The 11625-nt window shown below is 30.5% G+C and overlaps 1 protein-coding gene across 2 annotated transcripts; it reads left to right on the top strand.

Moving 5' to 3' along the window:
* The first annotated feature begins 465 nt into the window (after positions 1-465).
* LOC143226568 (cofilin/actin-depolymerizing factor homolog) lies at positions 466-10261 on the top strand. 2 transcript variants are annotated; one of them, XM_076457712.1, is made up of 3 exons: positions 466-565; positions 3781-4061; positions 9502-10261. In XM_076457712.1, the coding sequence occupies exons 1-3, from the start codon at positions 563-565 to the stop codon at positions 9662-9664; spliced, it is 447 nt and encodes a 148-aa protein (XP_076313827.1). In that variant the 5' UTR covers positions 466-562; the 3' UTR covers positions 9665-10261. The 2 variants fall into 2 exon arrangements, with proteins under 2 accessions (XP_076313827.1, XP_076313826.1); XM_076457711.1 differs by lacking the exon at positions 466-565 and adding an exon at positions 1149-1799.
* Positions 10262-11625: the final 1364 nt, after the last annotated feature.

Below are 11625 nucleotides of genomic sequence, written 5' to 3'. Positions count from 1 at the left end.
AAATGTATTATGTATGCAATGATAACTATTGTTGTATTAAATTTGCTGTCATGATATTTAGAGGTTAAACATTTTCTAGTACTAAATTATTTATACGTACAATAATCATCCTGTCTTCGCTCTTACAGAATTCTTCCTAAATGGGAAATAAGCAATGCGCGTAAAAGCGATTGGTTTAGCTTCTACGTTCTCTTACCTAACAGGCTAAAATTCATCGTCAATTTCTGCTTTTACTACTGTACATATAGTGCGCTGACTCATTTCTTCATTTGCAGATATTTATTCGCTTAATAATATAATCCACTATTAAAAAAATTCAAAGTTACTATTTATATTTTTAGAATAATCTAAAATTAAATAATAAATATTGTGATAGTAAAAATTGCTTAAATTTATACAAAATATTTAAATATTTTTGCATGATTAATTACCGAAAATTCAATGCGTATTAATATACTTTTCGAGAGTACTTTGGTTGAGTGCCACCCTTCCTTTGAACGCGAGGTAGAAAATCATTGTTTCTGATATCACGTAGTTATTTAGGAAGTGTGAGGTATTAAAAATGGTAAGCACCGTTTTGTGAAATTCAAACGAATCATAAAGTGATTGTGCGTTGAAATGGCAGGTTTTTAAATTAGTAATCAATTATTTGTTTTACAACTACAATAATTTTGTTTTTTAGAAAATTTTAGACTTTACAAGTTAAACACGAAATACTGTCAGTGCCGCTAAGAATAAGATAAGAGTGGAAAAGACAATACTACAATTGCCTTCCGGTACCGACTTGTTAAAATTAACAATAGGCTTAAATTAAAATTAGAGCAGCTCTATTATGTAACTCGTAACATTAAAAACATGGTTTAGGCTTCTGAACAAAAGTAAAATTGAGTAGCTTCTTAAAGCGTAAGTAAAGTCGAAAGTTAAACTAGGGTTAGTCTTAAGAGGGCTGGAGTTTTGTTGCTATTAAAGTTGCGTCCTAATAGTAATGCTATTATTGTGTGTACCTGAGGCTGTTCTTGGACTGAACCTACTGAAAAGACTAAAACGTAAAAGTACAGTTCTAACCGTATAGCCTTAGCCTTTATGTAGTTAACACATCCACGGGTTAAATCTAAAATTAGCTGCTGTACCAACCAGAGTACTTCTAGACATGCCATTGGTTGTTTGGTTTGTTTTTTGTGTTGTTGTTGTATCCTAGGTAGGAAATGTTTTAGATTGACGTTGTTCTATTTTTGTGAACTGAGTTAATATGACTTACTCAGTGTGGAGGGCTTTGTTTAAGTTTGTGTATTTAAATTTTTGTTCAGGCTTTGTGACTTGCTCATCAAATATTGTTGCTTATCTTGTGACTCATTTTGAACAGTTTCAATTAGAGGAATCCTTTGCATAAGGTGTGATTATTAGAGAATTGTGTAAACTTAAAACTTGTGAAAGTTGTTTGTTATATGGTGATTCTGCATGTGTAAGTAGTGAACTAAGATTATCAAACTAAAACTAGTGAGTACACTGTGTAGTTGTATGTTCCAACAGTATCTTGTGCAACTTTTGGATAAGGAAACATCGTAGGTTTCTCCTCAACTAGTTATATTTACAGACCATGTATTTTTACAATTCTGCTTGAAATTGTCCGTGATAATGGATTCAGATATTTTTTTTGCTGCAACACGTTTCAAAGATTTGATTACAGTGTAAAGCTGTAGATATTGAAAGCTTGTAGTTGAAGCCTTGGCCTGCATTAGAAATTTGTATTAGATATTCCACTTTCCAGCTGAGTGAAAGAAACAGTAATGCCTGGACCAGTAAGCTCATTTTTTATGTTGTAATTCTGTCACTTTGTAATCCTGTCTATTTTTGTGAGAGTTCATATATTTTATGGTAAATTCTAAATGGATAGCTCAGCAGAAATGTTATATATGGAGAACTTTCCTCAAATTGTAAAAATGCTGTGTCTTAACAGGAAGTGGTGGAAACTTATTCCATAAGCAAGTCACCAGATTAACAACAACAAAACCTGTTTGGAACTATTGCATATATTGTCTTTTCCAGATTATAAGTTTGCCTTTGGAACACAGCATAAAGGAATGAGTAATACTTACCAAACTCCCTTTCAAATGCTAAATCTTAGCAAGGTTACTTGTTACCTTTCATTTCTTAAAAGAAATGTTGAAATCTTAACCAGTCCCAATGAAGTAACCCTTAAATTCTAGGAGCCATCACAGTATCCTTCCCCTAAATTCTGTATGATAAGATAGTATTCTGAATTGGGTATAAATAGTGATTTGTGTTGAGAGAGAATTACAAAAAATATATTAGTTCTGCTTTTAATAACAGATGTGATAACTTTAGTGTTTTATTCATCACTGTGGTGAAATCTTTTAAGTTGCATAATTTGAGTAGGTTTTCATCTGTAACATGGGTTATACATGCAGTCTAAATTATAATCCATACAATTAAAGATCATTTACTAAATATTTAACTAAACCAATAAACCAGTCAGTGCAGCAAGATCTTCATCATGGTTGGAAGTTTAGAGCAGTTCAATGTTATTTGTGAACTTTCCTCAATTGCCAATTATGCCTCTAATTAGTTTTACATTTAAAGAAATCCCACTTAATTAATGCAACATTTATTACTGCATGATGTCACAAAAGCTGTAAAACATGCTAAGCTATTCAAGAAGTAATTTACCTTAAAATGAATACTTATTTTGTGGAGGTATATCAGATGTTTGGCTTTTAAGTCCACTCTTTACAACAATCCACTAAGTTAGTAACATCTCAAGTAAGGTGAGGTATTTGAATCAATAAATAATTTAGTTATTCACAGAAAGGGTAAAACTTCTTTTATATAATTGATTCTTTAAACCATTTAATTGTCAATACTTGGTGAAACTCCATAATTAAAGAACAGACAGCTATGTTTTATAAATACATCATTTATTAATGGCCATGGTTTCGTCAGTAAAGACATCATCAGCTGATGTTGTGTTTGTTAAATGTACAGTTTTTCCTTAATTCTCCACAACATTTTAGGTGTCATAACTGTCTGACAACTTTTGTTTTGGCATACCACTTGACATGAAGTACTAGAGCTTTTTTGTATGTTGTCACTGGTTTTAGTAACTGTAATATGAAAATATGGTGTGGCCATGAAAACGTTCTGGACCATGGTATCTTGATAAAGTTTGGTAGTGCAGGAGTTATTATGTAATATCAGCTAAGACTTTTCAACAGTGGGTACAGTATATATGTTTAGGTTGGGAGCCCAGTAAGTTATTAGGGATGGGCAAAAAGGACTAATCTATGGTTTTGTATGTTCTACAAACAAACCTTAACTAAACTGATGTCTTGCTTCTCATCTACAGACATTGTATAAACCGTTTCATTCTATCTTTGCTTCATTGTTATTCTATGACTGTTACGAGTCCGAGATTCACGACTGTGCCTCCTTTAATCCATAATGGAGGCCTGCACTAACAATTTGAAACTTTTTCTTCTGTTAGCAGCCATATTTAATTACAAGTTTCCAATCTAGGTTATTGGTTTGTTAATTATAAATTTATTTTGGGTGGCAACTTGTGAAAAATAGTGTCACATTATGCTGGTAATGTATTGCAGAAAATGTAGTTCAAAATTGCAGTTTTTTTAATGGAAACTTTCTGCTTTTCATCATCTGTCTTTCTGACATGTAATAGCAGGTGTTTGAAGGTGTAATATGTTGTATGTAGAACTGGAAAGACAGAATGATGCCATAATTATTTATCATAAATATGTTTCCTAGGCTTCTGGTGTTGTGGTTTCAACAGATTCTAAGAATGTGTATGATGAAGTAAAGAAGGATAAGAAATACAGATACATCATATACTACATCAAAGAAGAGAAAACTATTGAAGTGGAAGTAAGAGGGGAAAGAGAAGCAACTTATAAAGACTTTCTCTTAACACTTCAGAATTACAAGTCAGAGTGTCGATACTGTCTCTTTGATTTCCCTGTTTCTGTTGATGTTGGAGGAAATGAAGACAAGCCTCCAATGACAGTAGACAGATTAGTGTTAATGACGTGGTGAGTTTTTTGTCATGCACTTCCAGAAGCTATATAGAAAACATTTGCGTAACATAGAATTACGAGTTCTTCATAACATTTTTTGTTCCTCTGATATGATACTTATTCTTTTTTAAAAAAAAAGTGGATGTGATCTATATATAGCACAATGTAAATGTAGCCCAAATTTATAGAGGGAACTTGGATATAATTATTGTGGTAAAAGTTGAATAGAGTTAATAGTATTTTATACAGTCTAGCATGTGTATAATCACCTGTTCTAAGTTTTTATAATGAAGAGAGAGAATTGTTAATTTAGTATTTTTTTTCCGTAACTTTGATACTTAAGACATCTCCATCAAAGTTTCTTTTTAATTTAAAATATCTATTTATTGGGTTTTTTCATAAATAAAAACTTTTATTATCTCCTGTCTAGAGAAGTCATTTTGAAAACTTAAGTTTTTAATCCTGATAGTACACTAGTCACTATTGTATACTGATACCAGGTTTGACTATTGCAAGTTACGACAGTAGTTTGATGTTTGATTATCAGTGCATTATCATTGTCTGTATGTTTGCCTTTTTTTGTTGTAACCATATATAGCTACATGTATGAAGCTAAACAAGCCAGAAGTATGTTATAAAGTGATTTGTGTCAACCAGTAGAATAGAGAAAATGTGAGAACTGGCCTGAAATTTAGTATAAATAAACATTGGTTTAGTTTCAGTATATTACATTTCATTCCAACTTGTTTAACTAACCTAGTATTTGTGTAATTTTTCTTTAGTGTTCAAAGTTTAGTATAAATAAACTGTTAAGTTTATTGGTTTTATAATAGGATGTACTCAGTACATTGGAAAGTATCAGTAATACTGAGTTGGACCACCAGTTAACAGTTTGTGTGAAGTCAGAACTTTATAGGTTAAATTATAAATGACTAGAACATAACAGAAGGTTAGTTGATTAAAAGCTATTAGACCAAATATTTTTGTTTTTTGCTTTTACAAAATAATTAAAATGTGAATTCTAAATTCTGTTTGTATGAGCTGTCAAAAGTATGAAAGTATCAGAATGTACTAGTCAAACAAGCCTTAAAATAGTGGCTTTATGTATACATGACACTGCTGTATTAACCTTGTAGTTCTGAATGTCACACATGACTTGCAACCTTCAATTTCCACAAATAGATCAAAAATCAAAATTTTTTTAATACCAGACTGATAATAGCTTGAAACGTTTGAACTAACTTGGATCATCTATTCTATCAGTCAGTACTTTCACATTTTGATAAAATACCTAACTTCCACCAGTGTATACATCACAGTAAACTACTCTCATTTAACAGGATATTACTGTTTTCAGTACACACATTAACTGAAATTGGATCAGCAGTAATGTTTTTGTGTAATCTGACATTTTTACATATGGTAGGTCACATTGGCCAACCCATCTAACAATTTGAGCTTTGTAACGTAAGGTGTTGAAACAGTACGACTCATACAGAGAAACATTTCACTACATCACAACATTAATAAAACTAGATATACTTATGTTTCATCATTATTGCTTGTGTTAATCTTGTTTTCAGCAGTTGCTAGTGAAGCAGTTTTATTTTCAGTTTCAACTTTGTACCACACTTATGAAATATCTAACAGACTGCTACTGTGAACATTTTTCAAATTAACACTTCCCCTGTTTTTTTGTAATTTTGATTCCTGATACAAAGCTTACATTTCAGAACATTCATGTTAATGCATTGATCATAATGAAATAAAAAGATTAATAAACTGATGCCTTCAAGAAATAGAATCTCCTTATTTCTGATGTACATTGATTGTAATTAGTACAGCTGTACATGGAGACATGATGTGCTTTGATAATTCTGTTAAAATGTGAAACTTTCAAAAACACCCAGAGAAATATTTAAGTTATTTTACAAGTTTACCACTTTTATATCTGCATGTGTGTTTTTGTATTTGCCACTGTGAACTGAAGTTGTAGGTATGAACTTTTAAAGAAACTGTGAGAAGATGCGAGTTTATGAATAAGTGTTACAGTAATGATGGAAACCATAAAGAGAGTCTATTTAACAAAGTGAACAGTTTGTATGTTGTGATATCCTCTTATAAGATTGATTTAAAGCTTCAGCCTGTGTGTGTGTGTGTAAATAATTGTTTATTGAACTCTTTAACTTAAGTAGTTTTAATTTGCATAAATAATCCACCTCTCTTTTTACCAGTAGTAGTTTCTGTTAAGAAAAAGGTTATCTCATATTAATAATTCGAGCTTATTTTTCTACCTATCTAAAGAAATAATACATTTCAATAAACATAATAAAAGAAATTCTCACTGTGAGAAATTAGTGAAAAAGTCACAGTAAATGGAACAAACTGTCAGAAGTTTGGTATCAAAAATACTAGTTCTGACACACTTGTACCTCCTTCAGTCTCATGTTGTCTTATAGTAGAAAAAAAACTATCTTTAAGGGAATTGCAAGATCAGGGGCCACTTTAAATCAATTTGTGACCAGTTTATTTCCCAAACTTAATGCATGTTTTTAGGGAAAGGTGTATGATTTTGTGTCAGGTATCACTATCTTTTGTTAGATATTTTTTGTGCTGAAAACTTGTATTTTGTATAGAAATGTTTTTAACTCGTACTGTGAGTTCAAGTTTAGATAACTGTAGTTTCCAAACTGCAAAAACTACATTTAATTCTTTAAAGCCTAACTTTGAACTAGAGAAGATTAAATTTTATCAGATGTATTTTAGAAACCCTCCCATAGTTGTCAAGCCACAGTTCATTATCCTAAGCAAGCCTGGTGTTTAACAAGCGATAGCTGAAAGTTGTCTGTTAACTGCAGCGTAGTGAATTTATTATAATATTGAAAACATAATGAAACAAACAAGGACAGTACAAATAAAGTCAAGTGGTTCTGTGGTCAGTGTATGATGATGAATATTATCAGTGTTTATATAGATGGCTCTTGTAACTAGTAACAAGAAACAGTATGAACTTCATTCATTGCACAGATTAATGTTCTTAACGTATAGGAGTCTATTTGACTCCATAGTGTTGCATAAGTCTTGTATTAAAAGGATTTGATTCCTGCTTGTACACTGAGTAGTAGTTATAACATAAATTTTAAGTATTTTCAAAGTGTGTGTGGAGAAACTAGGCAAGTCCAATGTACTGAAAGCAATGTTAACTTTAGCACAAGTCTTATTAGTTTGACTTGTGGATGTAAGATTAAGCATATTAGATCAGAATGGGAACTAATTTGAAATGGTTGATTACAAATGTTGTGTGAAATTCTTCACTGGTATTACCAGTGATTGTGAGATGAGTTGGCATTAATCAACTGTTAACTGGTTAACTTTTCTCCCTTATTTTGATTTTAAACACAGTTAATAGTAATAAAACCTTTATAACTCAGCTTTTCCATGAATATATAATTTTCATTCAATTTAGAAAATTTAAGTTTTAGACCTAAATGACAATGTATTTGCCAAAACTATTTCAGTAAAATAATTAACAATCTTTCATTGTAAGATGCATTTATTTGTATTCACCAAACTTGTACTTCATTAGTAACTAAAGTACCTATGTAGGGGACTTGAAGCAAGCCATATCTATACATTTACAGACTTATCAACAGTTAATTCAGATTATTTTTGTTCATAAAATAATTTGGAAGAAGTTTAAGAATAAAATGCCCATAAATTAGATACTAGTAAAAGTAATCTACCAGTCATACTTTCTTGCTTAGTAGAAAGATATAAATTAAACATGTAAATTATTATTCTTGACTTTGTTTAATGCAACATGAAGTTTTTATGACATTTTTATAAACATAAAGTAAATAACAATCTGTATCTCCAAAATGTAACTTTTATCTCAATATTTCGTTATTACAGCCTTATCAAGAGCTATAGATTTAGATTAACCTGCTGGGAGATTGATTGCCTCTGATACAGCTGTAGTAATAAAATATTGAGCTAATAAAATTGCATTCTGGAGATAAATTTTCTGTTATTTTGTATACACTTATAAAATATGCAAAGTGTGTTAGTGTAGTGCATGTTTTATGAAGATTCTGTATATGTGGTTTGCAATCAAAGAAAATCTTAAAGGTTAAGAAACTCCAACATTGAAATCGTAAGTTCCTGGATATCCTTTAAAAATGCCTTAGTCCTTGATTTGTTTTATGATGCATCTGAGAATAAAATTTGGTAAACTACATCTTAAAGCAATCAACCAAGCTAAGGTAACTTCAGTATAATAGATAGTGAAAAGAAAGTTAAAACAAACTCCAAGCTCTCACTTTTGGAAAGTTGGTGAATCTTTTCAGTGTGATTGTTACATAAATAGTAACCGTTGTTGTTATCTTTCAATGAACATTATTATTGATAGTGTTAAATGTTTCCATGGTTAATTTTACAAGAACCAGGTGCGTTGACCTGTACACATTGTGGTTTTATTTTGCCATAGTAGGAGAAAATAACAAAATAAGATTCAGGCAGTTATATCACACAAAGACAGTTGGAGTTTAAGAATAATGGTTTGCTAAACCTGATAAAACTTTTATTGAAGTACAAGGACAAATTAGTGGTGTACTAGAAATTCAAAACAGTTATAGACTCTTGTCCGAGGAGCTATCAGTTGAAGTAAGTGAAACATCTTTTAATTGAATAATCTTAATGATGAGGTCTTTTTTTTTTAAATCTGTGAAGAACTGGCTACAACTTTATGTAATTTTTCCTTTCAATGGTGCAATTTCTCCTTCGAACTGCATAGTAGTCCAAACATGAAAAAATTAAAATGTGGATGAAAAGTATTTTTGTTATAGCCTGGTCAAATAAATAGTTATCTCCAGATAATATACAAGTTGATTAAAGATTCTTTTAGGCTAGAACAAAAATACTGATGTATTTATACCTACAGCTACTGTGCTGGCTATTAGCCCCCATTACCAACACTACATCTGCTTACTAGTAAGTTACAAATACTTGTCTTTGACTGAACAGTAATTATGATCATTAATATAAGAAAATTGTTGACATAACTTTAAAGAAATAAAACAAAAAAACTTGTATGTGACACACAGTAGCATTAAAAAGGTTATAGTATAAGTTGGAATAAAGTTTTTAGTTTATGGCAGGTTTATTTTATTTGAAACATAGATACTCTGTCATCTTTAGATCTAATTCATAAGACTTGTATTATATTTCTGGCTTGTGAAATATTTCAAAAAATTGATAAGTGGTTTCAGACTTTACGTTTGACTTCCACATATTTTACTTAAATTAGTGTTAATACTTTTGTCAACAGATTAATAATGTTTTTCTGAAAGTAAATCTGCAGTGTTTATTGTGAAGAGTGCTTGTGTTAATTTGCATTTTTCATTCAAAATTTGACCAAAATTGTAAAGAATGTAACACCAATATATAATTTATGTAGGTGTCCAGAGTCGTCAAAAATCAAACAGAAAATGTTGTACTCTAGTAGCTGTGATGCACTCAAGAAAGCACTTGTTGGGACGTACAAATACGTTCAGGCCTGTGACTTTGAGGAAGCTGATGAAACTGTAATTGTAGATTCACTAAAGAAGGGTGGAAAGTAAATACTCATCAGTGTTCTAAATGTCATTATTGTTGTAACATTTTCAAAATGTGTACAAGATTTTGTTTTACTCCAAAGTTGAGTGCACTTTGAATCATGTTTGTATGTGTGTGTGAGTCATATGATTTACCAAGAATTTCTAGATATTTCGTGAAAGTTTGTGCTGTAAAATATTTTCATGCTGACATTTTTTTCTCTAAATGAAATTAATTTCATCAAAATATTGGATTCTTAGCTTTTTTTGATATTCTAGTGATTGTATACTAGTTGAGAAGATGGTGGATTTTGTAACATCTGAATGTGTATTGTCAGAAGTTAATTTAATATGTGTATAATTTACAGTTTTCTCGAGTTTGAACTGTTTTTTTTTTCAAGTCAAGGCTTTTCTTTATATATCTACTAGTAGTTCTTTGTTGCTTAAATATGTTGGCAGATATATTATACACTTAAGTTCTCACATTATGCTTTACCAAAAAAACATGTTCTGTTAAAGTTTGACCAAAATATAAACAGAAAATTAGTTTAGACCAAAACCAATGGCACATGAAATGTAATTATATACTAGATAATATCTGTCAATAAATATTCAAAATATGAACCTTGTCTTGAATGAGAATTAATTTATTTGTACACTTGACCTGTAAAGGCTGTGGCAACATTACTTGACTGTTCATAAATTTATTGAAAGCTGATGTGCAACAAACCATAAAAAATCTGTGAATTAAAAATCTCTACACTGTAAAAAATGTTTCAATATTGTGTTAATATTTTATTTCATTAAAATAATACAGTATTAAACATCCCTGACACAAAACCTATTGCATCTGTCATAACTGAAGCCAAAATAAAGAGAACCAGTAGAGGGCTTGTTAGTCATTTACAGATTCTTTTATGTCACTGCTTTTAGTTTAAAATAGTGGACTTGGATAGTTAATGAAAATATTGTATTTAAATATTTTTGAAGGGGGTGAGTATGCCTCTGATATACCAATATTGTATGTGAAGTATAATTATTTAATTATATCTGTTTAGTTAAGGGGCCTGATTATGTAGTAAAAACCATAGCCTTATGTAATGACTATGAGGCTATTGTCGCATGTTCCATCGGTAATACTACATACTAGGTTTGTTACAAATGCGTGATTTTTAACCCATGTTTTTACATGTCATTTCAGAAACAAGGAGGACTTGTATACATAATTTGAATTATTTTATAATAATGATAATAATATAAAATAGTTTTCTTTCTCAAAGGCTCTATTTATTTACTTCTTTTTTGGTACTCTCCATCTTTCAGGATTGTGAGGTTTTGTAATCGTAAATATGGTTCTTAAATCTACTTTGAAACAATAGGAGGAAAAATTTCCTCATGCATAACACTGTTTTTACAAAAAATGTTTTAATGGTCTTCACATTGTGTTAGATACCTAGGTTAAGCTGTTTGTTTATTTTGATTTTTTTATTATTCGTGATCTGACTGAAGTTTGGGGACTTGTAACTTCTTGCTATCATACTTTTTACTACTAAAACCTTACATTGTACTTGGTTGTGTTTCTTTGCAGATTTTAGGCTGTGAACTAATTAGTCCTGTAGAAGGACAAGGTCTTTGATAGAAGCATTTCAAATTCGTACAGTGGAATTCCTTGGAAATTACAAAATATATTTTCTCATAGAACTGTTAATAACTTAATTTTTCTAAAATAAAAATAATGAACATTATTAACTAATTGAGGTTATGGTTTCTGATTATTACTGTTTTCAATTATTTCAGCTGTCTAAGAAATCAAAATATTGCTACTACATTTGTTTATTAGGCTCAAAGCTACATAAGCTTTCTGTGGGTATTCGAGGGTCTCTGGTTTGATTCTTATCATCACCAAACTCTAACCCAGGTGTGGTTACTAAGATAATTTGCTACTCCCACCAGTTTAAATTGTTGACTAAAGGGTAAAGAATTGGCAG

Source organism: Tachypleus tridentatus, chromosome 9 (assembly GCF_004210375.1).
Source record: "Tachypleus tridentatus isolate NWPU-2018 chromosome 9, ASM421037v1, whole genome shotgun sequence".
In the NCBI taxonomy this organism is placed as follows: Eukaryota; Metazoa; Arthropoda; class Merostomata; order Xiphosura; family Limulidae; genus Tachypleus; species Tachypleus tridentatus.
This window is presented reverse-complemented; position numbering and strand designations above follow the sequence as displayed.